This window comes from Hoplias malabaricus, chromosome 15 (genome assembly GCF_029633855.1).
Source record: "Hoplias malabaricus isolate fHopMal1 chromosome 15, fHopMal1.hap1, whole genome shotgun sequence".
In the NCBI taxonomy this organism is placed as follows: Eukaryota; Metazoa; Chordata; class Actinopteri; order Characiformes; family Erythrinidae; genus Hoplias; species Hoplias malabaricus.
Window position 1 is genome coordinate 21,214,440 of NC_089814.1, and position 25,261 is coordinate 21,239,700.

The 25,261-nt window shown below is 38.5% G+C and overlaps 1 protein-coding gene across 1 annotated transcript; it reads left to right on the forward strand.

The window, feature by feature from the left end:
• Window positions 1-4,918: 4,918 nt before the first annotated feature.
• LOC136668727 (neuronal acetylcholine receptor subunit alpha-10) lies at window positions 4,919-19,297 on the forward strand. Its single transcript, XM_066646407.1, has 5 exons — window positions 4,919-5,037; window positions 12,097-12,242; window positions 12,796-12,950; window positions 16,253-16,785; window positions 18,534-19,297. Exons 1-5 carry the CDS (start codon window positions 4,980-4,982, stop codon window positions 19,262-19,264), a joined length of 1,623 nt encoding a protein of 540 aa, XP_066502504.1. The 5' UTR covers window positions 4,919-4,979; the 3' UTR covers window positions 19,265-19,297.
• Window positions 19,298-25,261: the final 5,964 nt, after the last annotated feature.

Genomic DNA, 25,261 nt, shown 5'->3' on the forward strand with positions numbered 1-25,261 from the left:
AGTGCTAATAGGTTTGCTAATTGGCTCTGATGTCTATTCTAATGAAATATATTGTATTTGTTGAGGTAGAAAAAAATTAGCTTTGGTCCCACATACCAAAGCAGCACAATGCTGAAGCCTACAGCAGACTTTCTGAAAATCAAGTGGGCTTTATAGATAATTGGATACATTTCAAGGGCAAGCCTGGTCTTATAGGTAGGGATGGTGTCCACCCCACCTGGTAGGGTGCTGCTTTACTTTCTTTCAGCATAGAGCATAGACTTTTAATTAGTCAGCAGAGTAGTGTAAAAAATGTAACGTGGCCTACACACTGCTGTAGTCACACTTTAGATTTAGTTTTGACACTACGTCTTAACATAGACATGCTTAAAATTTTAATTACCTTAGTAAAACGTTACCTAATTTCATATGAGCTATGTCTTAGCCGTAATATATGTACGTCCCCTCGCTATTCTACAAAGCGTTCAATAAAACCATCTACTGCCCTACAATTTATAGAAAACCTCCCAGAACTATCAACCTCAGTTCCCACTCCGTTAGACCAAATGGAGCTAGATGTACTAACTCACTGCTTAGTAAATACCTGTCAATCTATTTTAGAAAATGTGGTGCCACTTAAAAGAAAAGCTTGCCCCATGGTACAGTGATAAAACCCATACCTTAAAACAAACAGTACAGAAACTAGAGAGGAAATGATGATCAACCAAGCTGGAAGTGTTCCACGCTGCCTGGAAGGTCAGTCGTGTAGAGAATAGAAATGCCCTCACTAGATCTCACTCAGCATATCTGGCCTCACTGATCTACAATAATAAATATAACCCTAGAGTACTGTTTAGTGTGTTTTCCAGAATTACAAGACATTAGGCAGACTGAACCACAAAGCTTTAGTTAAGATAACAAATGATCTTCTTGCCTCTGATCAAGGTTATGTATCCCTGTTGATGCTGCTTGACCTCAGCGCAGCTTTCAATACGATAGACCACAATATTCTCCTAGAAAGGTTAGAAAACATGGTTGGATTCACAGGGACAGCCCTGTCATGGTTCAAATCTTACTTAACGGAACATTATCAGTTTGTAAAGCTAAAAAATTTGTCTTCCAATTATTCTAAAGTAAGATTTGGAATTCCGCAAGGCTCTGTTTTAGGACCATTGTTATTTACATTGTACATGTTACTGTTAGGAGGGTGGCATGGTGGTGCAGCAGGTAGTGTCACAGTCACACAGCTCCAGGTTGTGGGTTCGATTCCCACTCCGGGTGACTGTCTGTGAGGAGTTGGTGTGTTCTCCCCGTGTCCGCATGGGTTTCCTCCGGGTGCTCTGGTTTCTGCCCACGGTCCAAAAACACACGTTGGTAGGTGGATTGGCGACTCCAAAGTGTCCGTAGGTGTGTGTGTGCGTTGCCCGGTGAAGGACTGGTGCCCTGTATTCCCGCCTTGTGCCCAATGATTCCAGGTAGGCTCTGTACCCACCGCATCCCTGAATTGGATAAGGGGTTACAGATAATGAATGAATGTTACTGTTAGGCACAGTTATAAGAAACCATGACTTTAACTTCCACTGTTATGCAGATGACACGCAATTGTACATATCAGCCAAGTGTGATGAGAAACACAAAAGAAATAGAGGACTGTGTAAAAGATGTGAACGGCTGGATTTTGTGTGACTTTCTCCTTCTAAACATTAACAAAACTGAGGTTTTGCTTCTGGGTCCAAAAGTGGCAAGAAACAAACAATCAGATTTCATTTTAAATCAGCAAAAAATAAAAAAGCAGCAAACAATCTTAATTCATAATTATGTAATAATTTATTCAGATTCATCATTTAATCAACACACAGGCAGAATCACAGGGACAGTTTTTTTTTACATCTCGCAACTTTGCCAAGATAAGTAGTACATGCATTTATTACATCAAGGCTAGATTATTGTAACGCACTACTGTCTGGATGCACTAGCAGGAATTTAAGTAAACTTCAACTAGTTCAAAATGCTGCAGTCAGGGTCCTCACTAAAACTAGAAACTTGAGCATATCAGCCCATTTCTACCATCACTTCATTGGCTGCCTGTTGAATTCCATACTAATTACAAAATTGATGTATAAAACCCTACATGGGATTCCTCCTGAATAACTTCAAGGTACAAGAGTACATAATGTCCGGGCACATTCGCAATCTTCAAATCTAGGCTGAAAACTCATTTGTTCAGATTAGTTTTTGGTAGTTAATGTTCCCCCTTAGATACAAGTGGCAGGTCCAGGTGTCTATGGACACAGGGAATTATATTAAACTGAGACACTGTTGCTGTTGTCCCGCCGCTCGCATGTGATCGACATTGTCACATTCTCTTCTTTACAGACACCCAAACAGATCTAAACTAATTCCATCCCTCTACCTTTTTCAGAGTAAACAACCACCCACTTGTCTGGCTGGACACTGATGGATGACTGACTGTCAAGTTGCTGCTTCAGGCTTCAGACCAGCTACCCAGGCTCCAGCCACCACCACTTACCTTAGACTAGCTGCCCATCCTACACTGAAGTTTCTACGGAATCATAACTATTACTACCAGTAATATTAATTCATTCGTTCATTCATCATCTGTAACTGCTTGTCCAGGTGGATCCGGAGCCTGCCCGTAATTATTGTGTGCAAGGCAGGAATACACCCTGGAGGGGACGCCAGTCCTTCACAGGGCAACACACACATACATATTCACTCACACACTCACACCTATGGACACTTTTGATGCCCGCCGATCCACCTACCAACGTATATTTGGTCCGTGGGAGGAAACCGGAGCACCTGGAGGAAACCCACGCGGACACGGGGAGAACACACTAAACTGCTCACAGACAGTGAACCCACAACAAACTCGAACCAGCAATCTGTGTGAATGCGACATTACCCTCTGCACAACCGTACCGCTGCAGAGATTTCAGGGCAAATTATAAGTCCTGCAAAATAACTAAACACACACACTTAACTGAAATTATTCACAAATGTATTTGGTGGTGTAAATAAATAAAAAAATAATGTATTGAAATGTTTTTCCTATATTGCAGATACATAGGTGTGGGAGCACAACATTGTCCAAAATTATAATAATAAAAATGTGGTTCCTGATTTTGTACAGTTTAGTAGATGGTAGATCTTTAAAAAACAATGTTTGGCTTATTTTTCTGTAAATACAAGGGTGTGTTTAGTGTTGAGTGATAATTTTAGGATTGTTGTCTAAACTATCCACGGTAGATTTTTTATAGCAAAGTTGTATAGTTATTGTTTGTTGTAAGTTGAACCAAAAAATTATGTTGCACTGATCACATGTTGCATTTTTTCAAATGTTTACTCAGTCATGTTTTAATAAGATTATAATTATAATTTTGAGTGTTTGTGTGTTTCTTTATTATTATTGTGTGTATATTTATTTATTTATATTTTTTAACTTATGGTACCATTCCAGAGACATGAGGAGAACACCACAGACACTTGTGGTCATTGTCATCGAGGGAGCAGTGGTAATGGACAGTCTTTGAATTCACCACTGCCTTCACAATGCATTTTGGACTGTTGTGTGCATTGAACTTCCATGGGGACCAAAATAAACATTTAAGGCAATCCAAATAATCTTGGTTGGTCTAAGAACCGTAGATAGTTTGTCACCTGTGTGAAAGTGTTGCTGTGAGGTTTTGGGTATTTTACCCACATTTATCAGTGTGAAGTCCTTCTTCAAGAATTTTTTATTTTATTAATGGATATTTTATTGGATATCAATGTTATCCTTCAGGGTTTTTTTAACGGTTTGTAATCGATGTGGACTAAAGTTTTTATAATTTTATGAGTTTCTATTTACACATCTAAAAACACCTGTCCACTATTAATTTGCAGTTTGTCTCTTCCTGATGGTGAAAGAATAACATTTTGGCAGCAGGGTTGCTGATAGAGATATACATTCTTGTTGCATGTGCTGGGGCTGTGAAATGAATAAAACAAAGCTTGTTTCTTTTGAAGTACAGTGCTTAATTTTTTTGCACTTCACTATAGCTGTGTTCTTTAAGTTTAAAGACAAAACTTAATATTCCTTAGTACTTATATCAGTAAGTGAGGATGTAATGGTTACATAATTTATGTTTGTTAAATAAAGTCAGTAATACACAAAAAGCTTTGATTAATGTCCCATTGCCCGCTGAATGATTCCTGGTAGTCCTTAAAATGTCCTATGAAAGTCGAAAGAGACTTTTAAAGGACTTTCCTCAAACGTTCCGTCATAGTCCTCTGAAGGTTTCCTGGTGGTTCTATAAAGGTCCTATAAGAACGTCTCCTGTAACGTTTTGGCGACCATTTGTTAGCTGGGATATTCACTTTCATATTGTGCAATCTTTAAAAAAAATTTAGAACTTGAATATTATTTATATTTTAACTTTTCTTTTGCCCGTTTCACAATTTGAGTGCTGCAGGTATCAAATTCTGTTTAAAAATAACTTGGTTAGTTAAAACATTAAAATCTTTTCGTTGTGTTTTTGTCAGAACAGTTTCTTACAAAATTGAATCAAGGTTTGTACGCAGTTGTACACTATATCGCAGTGAATACCTCGAAATATGTTCTCTATACCTTTCAAAAAACACCTAAGTATTCATGGGGCAATTTCTCTCTCTCTCTCTCTCTCCTTCTCTCTCTCTCTCTCTCTCTCTCTCTCTCTCTCTCTCTCTCCTTCTCTCTCTCTCTCTCTCCTTCTCTCTCTCTCCTCTCTCTTTCTCTCTCCTTCTCTCTCTCTCTCTCTCCTTCTCTCTCTCTCTCTCTCTCCTTCTCTCTCTCTCTCTCTCCTTCTCTCTCCTTCTCTCTCTCTCTCTCTCTCCTTCTCTCTCTCTCTCTCTCTCTCTCTCTCTCTCTCTCTTTTTCTTTCTCTCTCTCTGTGCAGACCTTCCCTCTTCTACCGAGTGAATGAACGACTTTTCTTCACATTTTTGTCTGACAGAAAAACATGACTCTACGTAGGAGTTGGTTCCCGCTGTTTGTTTTCGGATTCTCTTTTCTTCCAGGTATGTCAGCGTTAATCGACTTTATCTGTAGGTTCCTCGCTGCTGTCTCTGTACGGTCCGCTTCCATTGGATTTTCGTTTTCAAATGGGAAAATGGAAAAGGGAAGAAAAAGAAACGAACCGTTATCCGATTTCTTTATTTCCCTTTTAACAGCAGGACAATGCCCCGTTTGCGTGTTTTCGGTGACTGCTGTGATGGAAACAAACGTTCACAATTACCGTACTTTCACAGCTGCCGCTCAGCATCAAACGTTTACACTGCGGTAAAGTTGGTTCAGATTCGACATTTATTAGAGATTCGGAATTCCGCTTTTTTCGCCAGTTACCAAACGTATATTCACAGGTACAGTTGCAGATTCTTGATGTAACAAAATAAACCAAAAATGACATCCATAGTCTTTATTTACTAAACTGTACTTGCTGAGATTAAGCCAGAAACGCAGCCGATTATTACTGTTTTTGCCCCTGCGCCCAACTCCAGCGTTAGGGAACGTCGCACAATTACTAAAATAAACGTATAACTTTTAATGCTAATATCCAAATATTAATCTTTTTTTTTTCTATTTTACCTGTACATAATTTTATTTCTTACATACCAAAGCTAATTTTTTTAATGAATTCAATAACCAAATAAATCTGTTAAACTCTCAAGTTATGGGACCAAATGATATCAAAACAACTTAGAAAAGTACAGATATTTATTCTCCACACATTACAAGGCTTAGTTTGGTGAAAAATTAAGTAATTTATTTTACAATGATTAAAATAACCATATAAATCTATTAACCTCTCACGTTATTGGACCTAACAATGTCAAATCAACACAGAACAATATTTATTCGTTACACACTACAAGACATTTAATTTATAGATTATTTTATTTTTAATGATGTTAATAGCCAAATAAATCCACAAATCCAAAAGAGTTGAGACATTGGGCCAAATGTAAATAAAAACAAAATGCAGTGATGTGAAAGATAACATTTTAAATGTTGAAACTTGGAAAGTCTTAATATTAGTATTATATGCAAGGCCCAAATCCAGTATTAGCGTGGTTAGTGTGGTCTTTGGGACCTCACATGGTACTGAATTAAAAACAGACATGTTTCTGTAGTGGAAATCACGGCATGGTTTGTACTGATGCATTGATGTACACAGTGAATATGGGCAGTATAAATAAATGGGTTTCATAAGAGGAGTCAACTCAGAGACTCAATCCTGAGTCTTCATACACCTGAGTGTCACTGCTGACCAATGATTGTTAAAGACAGCAGTGATATCTCTGGAATAGTAAGACTTTAAAAATACTGTGTGAAAATGTCATGATGAATGGACCAATAGAAATGCTTCAAAATTACTTAGAATAAAGTTTTTTTTTACACTGACTTTAATTGAAAGATAAGATGGTTTTTATGTCTCCTGTAAAGTTGCTATTTTGGAGATACATGCTTTTCATTGGAAAGTGACAATATGTTGAAAGTTTGATTGGCACTGGTGTGAGTGAATGAATGAGTGTGTGAGCATGTGATGCCCTGTTATGTACTGGAGATCAATCCAGGCTCTTCTGTGAACAACGTTTCTCTGTAGGCTCCAGATCTACTTTTTTTTTTCTTAACCGACATTTATGTTCTGTATCAGTGATCTGCCATGTTTGAGCTGCAGCTGTCTTTACTTCCTGCTTGTTTCAGAGCTTTTAGAATATGAAATGCATGCTGTATTGGATTTAGATCGAGTGACTGGCTTGGCCTGTCAAGGATTCGCCCACTTTTTGGCTATGAAAAGCTCTCTAATTGCCAAGACAGTGTTTTTTTGGGGGGGTCATTGTTCTGCTGCATGATATCTATATCTTATGATATCTAAGGAGGTTTTGAGATATTTGGGTCTATCTTGGCAGGCTTTTGATATCTAAATAATTACTCTTCCTCTAACACGTGGTATCAAAGTGGCATCACTTTTAGCTGTCTGCCATGTTTTTTTCTCCTGTGCTTTCTATTGCTGTGGTACATGACTAAGTGCACCAGGACAAAGCAGGCTTCTTTCAGTGTCAAACACTGTTTTATTCCTGAGACTTGGCACTCGCAACATATCATGGTTGAAAGTATTGGCACCCCTGAACATTTTCTATAAAATGAATGATTTCTCCATGAAAATTATTGCAATAACACATGTTTTGTTATATACATGTGTTTTGGATCACTACACAATGTATATAATTTCATACAAAATTATTGGCCCCCAGGTGGCATGGTGGCCCAGCAGGTTAGTGTCGCAGTCACACAGCTCCAGGGGCCTGGAGGTTGTGGGTTCGATTCCCGCTCCGGGTGACTGTCTGTGAGGAGTTGGTGTGTCCGCGTGGGTTTCCTCTGGGTGCTCCGGTTTCCTCCCACAGTCCAAAAACACGTTGGTAGGTGGATTGGCGACTCAAGAAAAAGTGTCAGTAGGTGTGAATGAGTGAATGTGTGTGTGTCTGTGTTGCCGTGTGAAGGACTGGCGCCCCCTCCAGGGTGTATTCCTGCCTTGCGCCCAATGATTCCAGGTAGGCTCTGGACCCCCTGCGACCCTGAACTGGATAAGCGGTTACAGATAATGAATGAATGAATGAATGATGAACACGATTTGGAAAACAATAACTGAAAGTAATCGCTTCCTATAACCATCAACAAGCTTCTTACACCGCTCAACTGGAATTTTGGACCACTTTTTTTTGCAAACTGCTCAAGGTCTTTCATATTTGAAGGGTGCCTTCTCCCAAAAGCAATTTTAAAATCTCTTCACGGGTGTTCAGTGGGATGTAGATCTTGGCCTCTTCAGAACTCTCCAGTGATTTGTTTCCATCCATTTCTGGGTGCTTTTTGAAATATGTTCGGGGTCATTGCCCTGCTGGAAAACCCATGACCTAGGACACAAACCCAGCTTTCTGGCACAGGGCCCTACATTGTGACCCAAAATCCTTTGGGTCCAATAAAATATCTTCCAATTTCATGATGCCTTGCACACAGTCAAAGCACCCAGTTCCAGAGGCAGCAAAATAATTTCAAAACATCTTTGAACCTCCACCATATTTGACTGTAGGTACTGTGTTCTCTTCTTTGTAGGCCTCATTCCGTTTTTGGTAAACAGTAGAATGATGTGCTTTAACAAATAGTCTCATCTGTCCACAAGATGTTTTCCCAGAAGGATTTTGGCTTACTCACGTACATTTTAGCAAACTGCAGTCTAACTTTTTATGTCTCTGTGTCAGCTGTGGGGTCCTCCTCAGTCTACTGCCATAGCATTTAACTTCATTCAAATATCGTCGGATAGTTCGCGCTGACACTGATGCACCCTGAGCCTGCAGGACAGCTTGAATTTCTTTGGAACTTGATTGGAGCTGCTTATCCACTATTCGGACTATCCTGCGTTGCAACCTTTCATCAGTTTTTCTCTTCTGTCTATGTCCAGGGATATTAGAAAAACTGCTCTTCTGCAAGCTTATATAATAAAGTACAAGCTGTGACGCTGGGATAGTTTCACATATTTATTGGGTTTGAAAAACAACACGAAGTTATTTTGTTGTACTTGTTAAATTGATTAAATGAACTTTTCTGCTTTTAGCTTTTGATGTACCATGTACACATTTGGAACACTCAAGCAAAAAAAACAAACAAACAAAAAAAACAGTAGAATAAAACTGTGTAATGCACCAGAGAAAAGCAGATTTCTCATAAAAAATAAAACATCAGATTGCACCATAAATCTAGACCCAATCTTTCTTCAGAGCTTCGGTTAAAATGGCATTAAAAGAAAAGCAAGAAATGTACTATAAGAAATGATACAATTTGTTTCACGAGCAACTTGAAGACATGTCAGGTGTTTGAACAATGCTTGTTCATTGATTTGTGTATTAACTGTATCGGAAAGTGTTTCATTACAGCAGTTAGAGATGACTTGTACTTAAATCTGATCTCAATATTGCTGAATATCTTTGAAACAAGGCCAGTTCATGTTATAAAATATGATATCTTTTTGCTGAGCTTTCAATATCTTGTTTGCACCAGGTCCTCTGGTCTTCCCCTCAAGTTGTACAGTGTGTAGTTTTCTGTGTTTTTGCTTGGTCAAAACTGGTTCTGAAAAAGAGCTGAGCTAGTCCTGAGTTCAAGGGAGCAGTAAAGAGGGAATGAGTAGCCTGTCTACTTCATTAGTGCTCTTCTGCTGTTGTAAGTGTTAGCGCCTTTTCAAGAATTACTATCTCTCTTGGAATTCAATATTGTAGCTTATGCATGCATTGTATCCTGCCATGATTTGTACTGATCTTTATTTAACCACTTCTATAAAATAATTGATAGTGATATAAGTAATTTAAGATAGTAATGAAATGCAAGAATTCAGCTACACTCACTGTACAGGACGATCTGGTGGGTGTAAAGGAAAAAGAGCTTCAGACATTGCAGTGTGACCAAAGCCCAGAGCCTTGAATCTCGCCTTGAACTGCCTGTTAGATATTGAAGAGCTTATGTCTGGAATGACTGGGTCTTGAGTCTGCCCACTATACAGACTGCATCATTATGTTAATATAAACAATCTATTTTTTTCTTGTCCTTGTGCTGGGTGGCACAAACTACTTAGATTTATTATAGACATAATTAAACAATATTACACTTAAAATGGAATTCCACTTACTCTATGTTAGGTAAGTCATTCATTGTGTCTTAAAGGTAACATCTACAATTGTGGGCAATCACACTTCTTTCTGGTTGATTACATTCTGAAGCTAAGTGTCTTTTAAGGTGTGTTTGATGGGAAAAACTGACAGTTGTTTGTATATAGATGAAGTTTAACCTGTCTGTGAGTGTTTAATCCAGTGTTTGGATAAATACACAAAGACTAAACTCATGCTTAGCTTTGTAGCACTTTAAGTAATTCAGTTAGCCATGTCCCAAATTTGGAGACATTTCAATATAAACAATATGTCTATATTACCCACATATGGAGCACCTATGGAGCATTACCCACCTAAACGAGCAATATCCCCATTTTGGTTGGTGCTTTTTTTAACGTTTTGAGATTTCTACATTGTCTAAAAATACTCCAGAGGCCTCTGCCATGAGCACAGAGAGAGAGAGAGATAGAGAGAGAATAGCATACTGGACTGAGCCAGTTTATTTTTCTAATCATTTACAGACACTGTAAACACATTGAACTGGTTTCCAGCACGCAAAAAGACAGGAGAGCTAGCAAATGTGAGGAAACATTTTATAATTTTATAAAAAGTGTTTTTGATCACAGTCATAAACTACACCTTTACTCTGAAAATTGTGAAAAAACTGGCAGATTCAAATTCTTTATAATGTTAGTGGTAGAAACCAGGGGTCAACTTGATACAAACAAACAGAGCTTTCATATTGACTGCCTAAAATCAGCCTTGAACTTACACATGCCCTCTGAGGATTACATGCATTGTAATATTAAAAGTAATATTACATTTGAAAACAAATAAACCAAAAATCTACTGCATTATTTAAAAACGTATACCATAACTTTATATTTAACTATAGTAAAAACATATGTCATGTATCACCCAATGTACTTTTTTCAACATTTTTATGTAATAATTTTGCTGAATATTTTGAGGGCAATCAATTCTAACCTGTTTTCTGATATGTTGTATTTCACCTCAAACTACTATGAAGGGCTTTGTAACTTCATGATAAATTATGCAACATTTTATATCATTGTTTAAATTATCTTGTAATTTCAACTTCACTGAGGGTTTTATGTATTGAAAAGTTATATTATCATAAAAAACAATGTTACCAAAATTCTTCTGATGTTTTATAATATAAACCAGTTTGAGAAGTACAGGGGTTGGACACTGAAATACCTGTCATTTTAGTGTGGGAGGTTTCATGGCTAAATTGAACCAGCCTGGTGGTCAATCTTCATTAACTGCACATTGTACCAGTAAGAGCAGGGTGTGAAGGTTCAATTAGCAGAGGGTAAGAGCACAGTTTTGCTTAAAATATTGCAATGCACACAACATTACGGGTGACATACCAGAGTTCAAAACAGGACAACGGTGCACATCTTGCTGGCGCATCTGTGACCAGGACAGCAAGTCTTTGTGATGTATCAAGAGCCACGGTATCCAGGGTAATGTCAGCATACCACCAAGAAGGATGAAACACATCCCACAGGATTAATTGTAGACGCAAGAGGAAGCTGTCTGAAAGGGATGTTCGGGTGCTGACCCGGATCAGTGATGGTTTGGACTGCCATATCATGGCATTCCCTTGGCCCAATACTTGTGCTAGATCGGCGCATCACTGCCAAGGACTACCGAATCATTCTGGAGGACCATGTGCATCCAATGGTTCAAACATTGTATCCTGAAGGCTACAGTGCACCAATACACACAGCAAGACTGGTGAAAGATTGGTTTGATGAACATGAAAGTGAAGTTGAACATCTCCCATGGCCTGCACAGTCACCAGATCTAAATATTATTGAGACACTTTGGAGGAGCGAATCAGGAAACGTTTTCCTCCACCAGCATCACGTAGTGACCTGGCCACTATCCTGCAAGAAAAATCCCTCTGACCACTGTGCAGGACTTGTATATGTCATTCTCAAGACGAATTGACGCTGTATTGGCCGCAAAAGGAGGCCCTGCACCATACTAATAAATTATTGTGGTCTAAAACCAGGTGTTTCAGTTTTATTGTCCAACCCCTGTTTGTTATTAATTTTATAAATGTGTGCCGTATTGCTGCTGTAATATAGTGACGGTACCTGGCTCAGTGCCGGACTTCACTCAGGCAGTGAAGATGGTTACTCCTTTTGCCCTCATCTTACAGTAGTCACAAATTAATTCCATCACCAAGCACATATCTTATTAAAGAAATTATAGTGTTCAATGGTACTGAACATGTGCAAGCGCATATTCAGTACATCCACAGTATATTTTTTCCGGCTAATTATTCATGAGCCTGTCACATTTTTGCATTGGTCTGTTAAATGTCTAATGAAGGCAATATTACAAGAGATGCCGTTAAACCATTATTCTCTCTGTGTTTCTCTGCAGTGTGTTGGAGTGCTCAGGGAAAGTATGCACACAAGCTGATGAAGGACCTCTTCATTAATTACACCAATGCACTGAGGCCAGTGGAGGACACGGACAATATTATTAACGTCACCTTACAGATCACTCTTTCCCAAATCATCGATATGGTATTAATATATCTTAAGGCGATATCTATCTATGAAACACTTTCACTCTGTATTAATGCCTTGTTGTCTACATAGAGAGTATTTGTCAGATGAAACTGTATTATTTTAGTTGTTTGGTCATTTTTATATCTTTTGTATAGAAGAGTTTTGGCATGCTAAGTAGCTGAGCTAGTTCAAGCTATTAAAGGAACACATCTTAAAATTACAGATTCAAAACCATTGTGATGCATCACGGAACTGAAACTGCACTGTGTAATCTTTGGTGAAGGGTAGGAAACCTTGCCTTGCTGTTGTCTCTCTTCCTTTATATTTTCTCTTATCTGTCTTTCTCACTCACTCACAGAGACATGAGGGTTTTGGATCTGAATTGCTGTCTGGTCCAAACATTTCTGAGCACTGCATGAAATTATGTTTTTATTCCAACTAGTGCATCAGGGACACAAGAAAACAGAAACAAGCTGAAATTAATATTAAAGAAACTAGATAATTAACATTTACTGCATTTTCCTGTTGTTGTGGACTATGTCAACTTGTGTTGTGTGTTCTGTCCCAGGACGAACGCAATCAGATCCTCACCACATACCTGTGGATTCGTCAGGTCTGGTTTGATGCATTCCTCATCTGGAATAAGGCGGACTACGATGGCCTTGATACCATCCGTATACCTAGTAGTTATGTATGGAGACCAGATATAGTCCTATATAACAAGTAGGTCGGAGTGGTATTGAGTTTCATCGATTTTGATTCTGCCTGTCCATCTCACACACATTAGTTCCACCTTCTTCCCTTATGTCTGCTCTTTGCCATTGCTTGGCTTGGTATTGCCATGGACACAAGCTGGACAAGCCGTTTATTTGCTGGAATGTCCAGTCAGTGGATCTGATTCTGCCTTTCATTACCCTGCTAGGACATAGCTCTGAATAAATGTACTGATTTCATTGCTGTGAAATAACGTGGAACAGCACTACCCCATTTTGGAAAATGCCTACACGGGTCGCATGGCAGGTGTGGTAAGTCAGTCGCTTAATCCCTGATAGAAATAATCATTTTAAGCAGGAGCTTTGCAGAAGGGCAGAAGGGCTTGTATGCTTAAATTGTAAATCCCTCTCATAGAAGAACAAGAGGGCTAAAGTGCAAAATAAATCTTTCCAGTGACTAAGCCAGATTGCATTATTGTCTGCTGATGCTTCATGTTATTTACAGATTTTAGCCATTTCCATTCATATCTGAAAACAATGCCCTTTAAAGGAAGTGCATTTTACATCCACAAAAAACATTGTAAGCAACGTTGTAAAATATTGTGCACCTTTTAGAGATAATTATAGGCCAAGGCTCTTATACTGTGTACAAATTTTTCTAAACAAATGGCTTTAATATAATCACATTTGAGCATCTGATCATATCTTAAACCCCATTACTTCTTGAAGCAGATTAACACATATCCTAAACGAAAGAAAGAAAAAGATAGTTTTAACAATAATACAGTAAAAGTCAGTATATATAAATAAAACAAGGACACCGTTGCAACATAACTGCATCCATTCACCATTATTATTTATATATAATTCAGAATAGCTTCCTCACCATTTGCTGCTCTCCAGGCTGTTTCAGCTCTTGCAACAGGTCTAATGTGTTTACAGAGCCCCAGTATCTGTAAATGAGTGAAACAAACTGTCTCTGGTATGCTAGGTGGTCTATTTCTCTCTCTCTTTCTCTCTCTCTCTCTCTCTGCACATGGCAGAGGCATCTGAAATTTTTTAGACAATGGGAGAGAAATCCAAATGTTGAAAAGCACAAACCGAAATTAAGATTGCTCTATTCCTGCTCCATAGGTGGGTAATATTGACTTAATAACCTCGAGAGACAGCTAACCGCATCACTGAAAGTGCTACAAACCTCAAGTTACAAATAAGTATAAGTATTTGTAGCCTTCATCTCCCTGTTATACTTTATTTTATTTTTCATTTATTTTTGGTTTTAACTTGGTGAGCTGAGAATCTCAAGAAGTAATTAGTCCAGTGGTTTTTTATGTATATGATGGATATATGCATTTAAAAGGAGGGCCATTTTGTCTTTTCAGAGGAAATATTTAGACCAATTGCTGGACCAGTGCTGTCTTCCATCCCTGGCATTAGATGGATTAATGTTTAGGCTGCTGTGCTACTTGAAATCCCCTATAATATAAACTCTAATAATGACAGGCCTAGAAGAAAAATAATATTACAAATGATTAATATTATGATGGATACTTAACCCAGTGACCACTGTGATTATTATGATTCAAAATATTCAGTTTCAGTTAGGATGATTAGCAGTTACCGTTTCTTGTATGATTAAGTAATGAAATGCAGAAACAGAAACAATAAACTAAAAACAGAGGAGTGGGAAATAGTGTGCAATTCTTTAAAGAGCACCATTTATTTCTTGTGTTTTCTTGTGCCCTGGCACCCTGTAAGTTTCCTTTGCATCACTGTCTGATTTCATTCTAATCCATTCAGTCACTGGTTATTCTAGTTCTCATCTCCTGCCATGTATTCTCCACACCTGTTATATTACAACAAACTGTGTAATATTATAAATGTTTGTCTTTCTATAACATTAAAAGAACACTATGTAGTATTTTTACCTTAAATTACTTGTAGCATCAAAATAATTGGGATATTTCACTGCCCAGTAATAGGGAATATTGAGCTTCTGTCATTTCTACTCCAGGCTCAGCACTGCAGAAACTGCACAATGTAACATTTGGAGGAGGTTAGGAAACCACCCACTTCTCTCCCCACCTCCCCCTTTATTTCAAGTTAATGCTGTAAAAGTGAATTACACACTGCAACTGTAGGGGGAGCCCAGGAGTAAAATTACCCAAGTTTACCTAGTGTTCCTTTAAAAGCCCTTTATGTTCCATAAATTATTATAATGAACATTTTCCTTTTGTCTAACTAAACTACAAAAATCCAGTGTTGAATTAACTCCCACAGACATAATTTTTTGAATGTTTGTAGAGCTCCACAACCTCCAGGGTTACATAGCATTTTTTAAAAATAGTTTAACACTTAACACTTTGTCAGAGTAACTCACAATATAGAGTTAATGTAACACCAATAAACAAGATCATTTTCAAACAACATTTAATTTCGTTTGTAGTCATTCACAGTTGAATTAAAACAATGCAAATGAAACTACAATGTACAAACTTGACAAATCTTCATTTTGATTGTTTTCAGATGCCAGGAAATGTATCATGTGTTATCATCATAGAGGTGTTCCTGAAAGTAAAAAAAGTGTTAATATACTGAACTACTACATTGTTAGCCCCTTTTTATTATGTTCTTCTATAATCAGGACCAGGTATGGTTTGGGTGGTGGATCATTTTCAGTGCTGCAGTGACACTGATGTGGTGGTGGTATATTAGTGTGTGTTTCATTTGTAGGAATGGATCAGACAATGCAGTGCTGCTGGATTTTTAAATATCTCAGTGTCAGTGCTGGACTGAGAATAATCCACAAACCAAAAATATCCAATACCCAAATTATACCTGCTTTGGTCCTGTGGTGGTCTTGACAAGGACCAGGAGCGGAGCAACAGGTGGACTGCAGTCTGTAATTGTAGAACATTGTAGTACAAAGTAGAAACAATAAGGCTCTAGTTATGTTATGTTTTAATGTTATGGATGATTGGTGTATTCATTCATTCATTATCTGTAACTGCTTATCCAGTTCAGGGTCGCAGTGGGTCCAGGGTGTGTTCCTGCCTTGCGCCCAATGATTCCGGATAGGCTCCGGACCCACCGCGACCCTGATTGGTGTATGTACTTATTAAATACCAAAAAACCCAGTTGTATTTTTTTCTTGTATTATATTTTTATAACACTTAGAATTTATGTGATACTTTGCTGTCAGATCCACCAGAAAATAATTATTTCAAATTATAATAACCATTACTCAACTATTCCAAGAAGAAATGTTTTGTTCTGTCTTTTATCTGTATTTGGCCTTGCCCTACTCTACAGTGCAGATGACCAGTTCTCCAGTTCCATGGAGACCAATGTGGTGATCCGAAATGATGGCCAGATCACATGGGATCAGCCAGCCATAACTAAGAGCTCCTGCAAAGTGGACGTGTCCTTCTTCCCCTTTGATGCCCAGCAGTGCCGCCTCACCTTTGGCTCCTGGACACACAATGGTAACCAGATGGACCTTCACAATGCCATGAACAGTGCTGATCTGGCCGACTTTGTGGAGAACGTTGAATGGGAAGTGCTTGGAATGCCTGCAGAGAAGAATGTTATATTGTATGGTTGCTGTTCTGACCCTTATCCTGATATCACCTACACAGTACATTTGAAGAGGAGAGCTTCTTTCTATATCTTCAACCTCCTCATTCCATGTATGATGATTTCCTTTCTGGCTCCCTTGGGTTTCTACTTGCCGGCAGACTCAGGAGAAAAGGTGTCTCTCGGGGTAACAGTCCTGCTGGCCCTTACCGTCTTCCAGTTGTTAGTAGCAGAGAGCATGCCACCATCTGAGCATGTGCCACTTATTGGTGAGATTTCACATGCTTATTTATTGTGTCAGTTACACTGACTTGTGCAGTATCAGCCACAGAATGATGCTTACACATAAGCATTTGTATGCTAAAATGTATGCATTCCTACCCAAATGTTGTACAGTGAAACCTTGACTCAACTCAAATTTTCAGAGATACAAGCCGTCACTCGGTCAATTTTTTGCTTTACGATGCGAGACAGGATCTGAATTACGAGTGAGCAAGCTTATGGTACCCGCCTCTAGGTGGCCCAGCAAGCGTTCAGTTTACTTGTTTATCGTGCCGCACATCTCTGTTGTGTCGCTGTTTTTGTAGCATTGTAGCATTAAGCGTTTAGTGAGTAAGTTAAGCGATAGAGCACGAAAACTCCGCCAACCTCCTCCGCCAATCTCCTCTACCTCTGACAGCATCTTCATCTGATCTTCAAGGTAAATACACTTAATAGAAAGAGTATATTTCTTTACATTCTCTTTTATCATGTTATATAATATATTATTTTTTATACATTATTTGTTATTTATAAATTACATTTACATGTAACAAAAATGTGTGTTTTTTGCAGGGCTGGAAAGATTAATAATATTTCAATTCATTTTAATGGGGAAATGTAATTTGATATATGAGCAAATTGAGTTATGAGCTCAGTCACAGAACAAATTAAACTTGTCAAGGTATTACTGTATTTTGGTCCATTTTTTTGAAGTAGAATGAAGTAAACAACTTCAAAATCTCTTTTAAGATCAGGTTACAGATTTTCAATGATGAAAAATGCCATGAAATATGAAAATTTGGAGTTATTTTACAAATTTAATCTGCTTCCATAGATTGTGGCAGGTGTGAATTAGCAGAACATATATTGTATTTCAGATCCGTCATCTCTGAGCTACCTAAGCTTTCCTTCAAGTCAGTTAAAGCCTAAGTAATTAATTAAGTTCGAACTGTACAACATGAAGTGTGCCTACCCCCCTTACACAGTACAATTTCTGCAGTGCTGAGCCCAGAGTAGCAACAACAGAGGCTCTGTTCTTCCTATTACAGCCCAATGAAGTATCACAATGATTTTGAAGCTGAAATATCATGATAGAAATATTCAATAACTTTCATTTACTATTAGAATAAATAAATAAAATAATTGCTTCCTTGATTGTGCTTCTACTTAAATTTTTTTAATAAAAAAAATTGTGCCATTTTGCCCAGGCCCCCCAAAATTTTGCCTGCAACTAAAACTGTATAACATCCACATATAGATTGATTTAATTGATACTTAAATCTTGGTAATGGTTTTATTTTAGCACGACTAAGTATTTTCTCACATTTATAACCCTGTCATTGGTTATGGTGATTGCTTTATGAATATTTATCAGCTGAATATATTTTGTTGAGCACAGCATTTTAATAGTGTGCCTTGTTGTGAAATTAAATGTTAACTCTAAAGTGTTAAAAATTAATATCTCCTGATTATTGTGCCCAGAGGGGTCCAGACTGGGTCTAGCATATGGAAAGTGCACTAATGAGGCTGGATAATGTGTTTGGCACTGTTACACTTTTGTAATTCTTTAACTGTTGTGCTGCAGTTATCTTACTATTGGCGTCTCAGAGCAGTCAATGATTTGCAGTGGGGTATTTTATTGTAACTGCTCACTTGGGACCTGATCAGCAATAATCCTCTGGCCTCATGGTGGGTATTTATGGTTGCATCTGTTCAGTGCAGTGTTGTGGTCTGATCAGTACTGTTGTGCTTACAGGAAAATACTACATTGCCACTATGACTATGATCACAGCCTCTACAGCTCTAACCATCTTCATAATGAACGTCCATCACTGTGGTCCAGAGGCACAACCTGTACCTGAGTGGGCCCGTCGCTTCATTCTACACTACCTGGCCCGAATCTGCTTTGTGTATGAGGTGGGGGAGAGTTGCCTGTCAGCACAGACTGAGAAGACTGCCAAAAGAGGAGCTAGTTGGACAGTCAATAGCCAGGCCAGGGGAGAAGAACTGGCATTGAAGACACAGCGAGCTACAGCCTTCGATGCTAGTGGCTCTCAAAAACTGAAGGAAGAGATGGAAGATGACCTCAGTCCAACCCTGGTGCCAGAAGCAAATGCAACATCCCGCCCCAGTGAGTGTAAAGATGGGGCTTTTGTGAAAATTGATCATGGAGACTCAGAAGTTGTAGGAGTGTGTGGAGGAAGAAGAACAGGTGGACATAAAGAAGGTGAAATTTTTGGAGCAATGGGAGGGAGGGAATCTGAGAAAAAAACAGAGTTGCTTCGTAAAGGCCAGTGCATTTGCCATCACCAGTCATTGGAGAGAAACATTGAGTACATTGCTAACTGTTACCATGACCAGAAGGCCACACAGAGACGGACAGGGGAGTGGCGTAAAGTTGCCAAAGTGCTGGATCGTTTCTTCATGTGGATCTTCTTCATCATGGTCTTCCTGATGAGTTTGCTTATCATGGGCAAAGCTGTCTGAGATGATCAATCCAGTTGCTAAAAGCGTTGTCAAGCTTATTAAAAAATAAAAATACATGTTTGAAATGTTTGTGTCCTTTTTTTCAATTTTAAAACAAGTGTTTCAATAACTTTGATCTGTTTTGACTTTACAAGGGGAACATAAGCAATATTGTTTGAAGGCAGGTGCTCAAAGTAGTTTTGTTTAGCGTAATTAGCATTCTTTGTCTTACTAAACACCACAGATGTTAAAGACTTGTGTTATGACGGTTGGGAAGCAGTGTTTAAAAGTGTACGAATCTGAGAGAGAAAAGAAAAGAGAATTGGAGCCAAACATAATATTTGCATCTGTTTTTGTATTCTGTATTGTAAAATGGATCAACCAAAAATATAAATATACTTAATGCATGAACACCTGCAACAACCTATCATCAGTTTAACGCAAAATAATTACATTTTATTCTCACAAGGAACCTTAAGTGAGACCATGCATCAATTTGAATATGATCCAACTTTAGTCTTGCCCAAGGATTCTCATTGCTAAACTGTTATGTATTTTCCTGAGTGGGGTTTCAAATCCCAGAATTACCACTACACTGTAAAATCAACTACAGTCCTGTGTATACCCTATGAAAGAACCTCGTTTGAATTAAATTAATTTTAAGAACTGGAACTAAGTTGATCAACTAGCAGTCTAGCAGGCTAGTAGTCACGTCTAATTCAGAGGGATTTTAAAACTCAGCATGCATATTAAAGAATACTGATTTTTACAAGCTTACTTTACATCCTTGAGCAGCCTGTTTTTGCTTAGTAGTGATAGTGTCCTAAAACAACAATGGTTCTTACAAAAGTAATTGTTTTTTTTAGACTATTTTTAATAATAATTTATTCTATTATTATTGTCATATTGTATGTTGCCACTGTTTTATAAAAACATCAGCCAATGGCATGTGTTTTTACCACTTCTAAAGACATGTAACACACTGGAGTTTTCACTTGCCGCCTACTTTCATAAATCAATGCAAAGTACAGCTTAATCTGGCTGAACTACGGTACTATCCAGAGAGTTTCTGCATGTGAGCCAGTCATAACAGGTCTTTATCACTAAAGGTGGCATGTGTCGATTATTTAAATAACTGTATTTTAATGAAACAATGCAGATAATTCACTAGTTGTGTATGTGCAATGTCATTAAATGTTCAGACGAATTGTTATTCCACTGCTGTTTTGCTTTTTTTTTATAGAAAATGTGTGAATAAACAAGAACCAGAGGCTATTTCTTTAAAGTCTTTGATGTGTTGTGATTCCCCATGAAGCTGAAATTAGTCACAAACTAGTCACAGAAAATTTGATGAATAATCCTATTATACATGGATTCTGCTCAAAAAAGTGTATTAACAGTAAATTATATATTAAATGTACAAACCATTTTCAAAAAATAGTGTAAATAAATACATTGCAATTTTGTGCAATACTAAACCCAATATTTAACTGAAAATAGTACAACGAATATTTCAAATGAAAAACCAGAAATGTGTTGTGAAATATAAATGACCATTATGAATTTGATGATGAACATTTAAAAAACGTTCTTCTGCATTTAACCCATTCCTGGCAGTAAACACACACATTACTGCACTAGGGGCAGTGATTTTAGTGGTTTATACTTCACAGAATTTATTCATTCATTCATTGAATGTAACCACTTATCCAGTTCAGGGTTACTGTGGTTCCGGAGTATACCTGGAATCATTGGGCACCCGCTAGAGGGTGCCAGTTCTTCACAGGGCAACACACACACACTTATGGACACTTTTGATTTGCTAATCCACCTACCAACTTGTGTTTTTGGACTGGGAGGAAACTGGAGCACCTGGAGGAAACCCACGCGGACAGGGGGAGAACACACCAAACTCCTCACAGACAGTCACCCAGAGTGGGACTCGAACCCACAACCTCTAGGTCCTTCAAGCTGTGTGACTTCCTGCTGCGCCACAGGACATAGCAAACCAGGAACACACTGTTTGGTGGTTAGCATTGGACATGGTGGGCTTCAGTTAACTGCAACTGTCCTAGAATGTTGTTCTGTTGTTCAGTGATGGTCCATGGAACATATATACATATTTACATGGTATGTGCTCAAATTACTCCTTTGCCAACAGTAGGTGCACCTTAAAAGAGATACGTTCACTAATTCAAAAGTTGTGATCACATACTTTTGGACATATGTGTGTGTATAAATTGACAATACCAAATGAACAATTATTTACTCTAGCTGTGTGAGGATATTTTTTGAGGAAAGTAGTCTTGGTGTCTGTGTGTGTTTAAGTAACAGTGAGAAAGAGAAATACAAAGAGTAACCACTAAATTATGTTGACTGAATGCAGAGAGATAGTTCTGAAGTTCAGGTCAATTTTAACATAAATCATCAAACCTCTCTTTGAAATTATCTATATTTCCTTCTTGTCAGCCATGTAACCTTCTGCTCTGTCTGCCATCACAGCAGCCATAAGGTTAATTAGGGCCGGCCTTCAGTGGAGAGCTCAGGGGGCAGGAATTGCTGTGAGAATGTAAACCTCTTACTTGATCTCCCACCACATGCGCAAACAAGCCTTATCTGTCCAGCTGCTTCTTTCCTGATAGCAGAGTTTTTGCACAAACTGCTGATAAAAGGATTTAGCATGCACTGAACCTTCACGTTAAATACCAAATTAGCTCAGTGACCTTGAGAATCCTCTGCCCTAGCAGACTAAACTTAGTTTAAGTCTGATTCATTGCAATGGGAGCTGCCAGTCTTGGAGGCTTTGCAGTTTTGCTGTGATTGCGGCAGTCAGTACCGGGGCATGTGCTGACTCACCAGGATCCTAATTCAAGTAATTGCACAATAACATCCCTAGAGCAGGCTAGATTGAAGCACCAGCATCCCCGAAAGTAGTGCTTGAGCAGTATATTCATTTTGAGAAATGCCCAGTCCGGAGTGGAGCTCTCCTGGAATTTCAGCCTCAGATTATGATCTCTGTCCAGTCGCATTACAGTCCAAACCCATCGTGTGGCCAGGTCTACAAACATATTGTCTTGCAGCCATGAAATGACCAAGTGAACAGAGTTAATGTTATATATTACCAGACCCCAAAAGCCCTGTTGCCCTTCTAAAAATCTCTATCACCAGAGACGGAGTATAATGAGAGAAAATATTGGCCTTGTGTTTGAAAAGTGGAGGCAGTTTACAAGCAGCAACATATTTTTTTCCTGAACAGGTAACAGGGAATTATTTCTGGAAAAAATGATAGAAGTACAGATGCCTATGAATAGATTAAAAGGAGCAAACACCATAGGTTGTGTTTTATATAAAGTGAGGAATAGCAACATTTGAGAGGAGTCAGGACTGTTTTGTGTGTTTTATATGAATAAGTTGATAAACAACATGATTGAAAGGTGTAAATACCATTGTTTGTTTGTTTTAAAGAAATTGAGGCAGATTAATATGTGTTTCTCCATGGTGTGTGTGTTTTAAACGAGTTAAGGAATAAGAATTGTGTTTGAAATGCCTTGCATATTTCATTTGAAACAGGGAGACAGCAAATATAAGCGTTTCACTAGTAGGTAGATGTTTTAGTGACGTGATGTACACTGCTCGTGTGTTTTAAATAGATAAAATGGGAAATAAGAAGTGTTTCAATATCAGTTTTGTTTATAAAAACTAGTGCTAGCTTTAGCTTCGCATAGCTGTTTAAGGTATAAATAAGTATTCAGTAAGGAAGACTCTTAAATTAACCCATTTAAAGTGGAACTAAATGCTTTAATACCAAAATTGTGATGATCTGCCTCCTAAAATGGCATTTATTGAAGGGAAAATAACACCAACCTTGTCTAGTCTAAAATTATAATGTGGTTTAGACAGTACATTCTTGTAAATGCAGGGAAAATGGCGGTGGCTCTTTCCATTTTTGCCCTCCCCTTAAGTAGGTAAATGATTAGTGACATCACATACAATTGGTTTGTATGTTTTAAACAGATAAAGTGTAATAACAGTTTCAAAAGCTATAGCGCTAGCTTCAGCTCTTTAGGTTAATAACACCAATAAGACCCATAAACTGAAGGTGGAATGCACTCTCCTATATGCTTAACAAGGTAAGCTGGTGGGAAAGATGTGTAAGTAGCTGGATTTATGGTCCAAATATCTCACGTTATAGGCTCCATAATTTTGGCAGCAAAGGTCACTCTCTGGCCTTAGTGGCAAGGGATGCCACAGTCCAAACAGGTGCAAAATGACCTAAGTTTTGCATACTACTCTGAACTGGCCCATTAATGCCCAGCTTATCTTTTACAAAAAGTAGCACAGCACAGATGCTTTTCACCATCCCATGGCTCCATTAAAAGAGCAATCTGTAGGATATTTACTGTACTTAGTCATAAAATGGCCAGGGTGTGTAATCATGAAACAGTCAAGGCTAAAACACTGCTGCCTTTCACAGCATTGCTAAACTGCTCAGTCGAGTAGGGTCTGGCTGCAGTACAGGAGTCTGCAGTTTTAGGACCAAAGTTGTAGGACTTCAGTTCCAGGACCTTGTGTTTTAGCGATACTGCCCCCTACCGCAGAGGAATCAAGGACTGCAATTGTCACATATGAAAGCTATGGATAACACTTGGAGTGTAAGTATAGAATTTGAAAAAGATTGTGTATATTTAATGTTATAAACAGTCTGGGTTTTGAATTAAACAGCAAATATAACTAAACAAAATGTTATAGCTTAATGTTACTAAGACACTACGTGTTGTTTTCTGTTCACTTATGACATCATGCTTCAAAATTAACTTTTATCCTAATGTTAGCTTATTGTTTAAAAACTATAGCGCGATTTTGGCCAAGCCCAACAAGGTATCATATTATTACATGACTTAATAGTTATGATAATAATTTGTAGCTCTAATTCTAAAGATGACAAAAGAATATATAACGTAGATGTCTAGTGCATTAATCAGCATAGCCTACTGTCTTTAGTGTATATACATGTTTACACTGTTCTGACATCTCTGTCTTTTTAACTCCAAAACATGTTGTCAGACAGTCTTCTCAGTTTAAATAGTGGTTATGTCAAAGTGCTCAATCTGACTTATTAGCCACTCTGTTTTCAATATAATTATTGAGGAAGGGAGATCCCAACCAGAATTAAAAACAGTGCCCAACATTCTGCAAAGACTTTCACTGCCTGCTGCTCTGCTTTGTTTCACTCAACAAAGTTTGTGAACATTCTCTTGTAAAATACAGTAAGATCCTAAATAAATATTCATACTACAGAGTTCTGTGTTCTTATGCTTTAGGGTATGCCATTCACAGATGTGGGTTAAATTGCAGACCACAATTACATTACCACTGCGTCCACTGTCAGTCAATGTCGTCACTGCGGACTTCATTAAACACGTCTTTGTATAAGGAGAAGCATCCTGCATTACCACCACCACCCCAGCTCCCAAAAGCACCACCACCACCATCCCAGCTTCAACATCCACCACTACCATCCCAGCTCCAACAACCACCCCCACTAGCCCAGCTCCAACAACCACCCCCACCATCCCAGCTCCAACAACCACCCCCACTATCCCAGCTCCAACAACCACCCCCATTATCCCAGCTCCAACAACCACCCCCACTATCCCAGCTCCAACAACCACCCCGACTATCCCAGCTCCAACAACCATCCCCACTATCCCAGCTTCAACATCCATCACTAACATCCCAGCTCCAATAACCACCCCCACTATCCCAGCTCCAACAACCACCCCCACTATCCCAGCTCCAACAACCACCCCGACTATCCCAGCTCCAACAACCATCCCCACTATCCCAGCTTCAACACCCACCACTACAATCCCAGCTCCAACAACCACCCCCACTAGCCCAGCTCCAACAACCACCTCCACTATCCCAGCTCCAACAACCACCCTGACTATCCCAGCTCCAACAACCATCCCCACTATCCCAGCTCCAACAACCACTCCCACTATCCCAGCTCCAACA

What these genes read in the sequence shown, in the direction of transcription:
- LOC136668727 (XM_066646407.1), top strand. Translation starts at nt 4,980, where the DNA reads ATGACTCTACGTAGGAGTTGGTTCCCGCTGTTTGTTTTCGGATTCTCT. An exon ending in CGGATTCTCTTTTCTTCCAG is followed by an intron (nt 5,038 to 12,096) that starts GTATGTCAGCGT and finishes GTTTCTCTGCAG; the next exon opens with TGTGTTGGAGTGCTCAGGGA. An exon ending in GATATAGTCCTATATAACAA is followed by an intron (nt 12,951 to 16,252) that starts GTAGGTCGGAGT and finishes CCTACTCTACAG; the next exon opens with TGCAGATGACCAGTTCTCCA.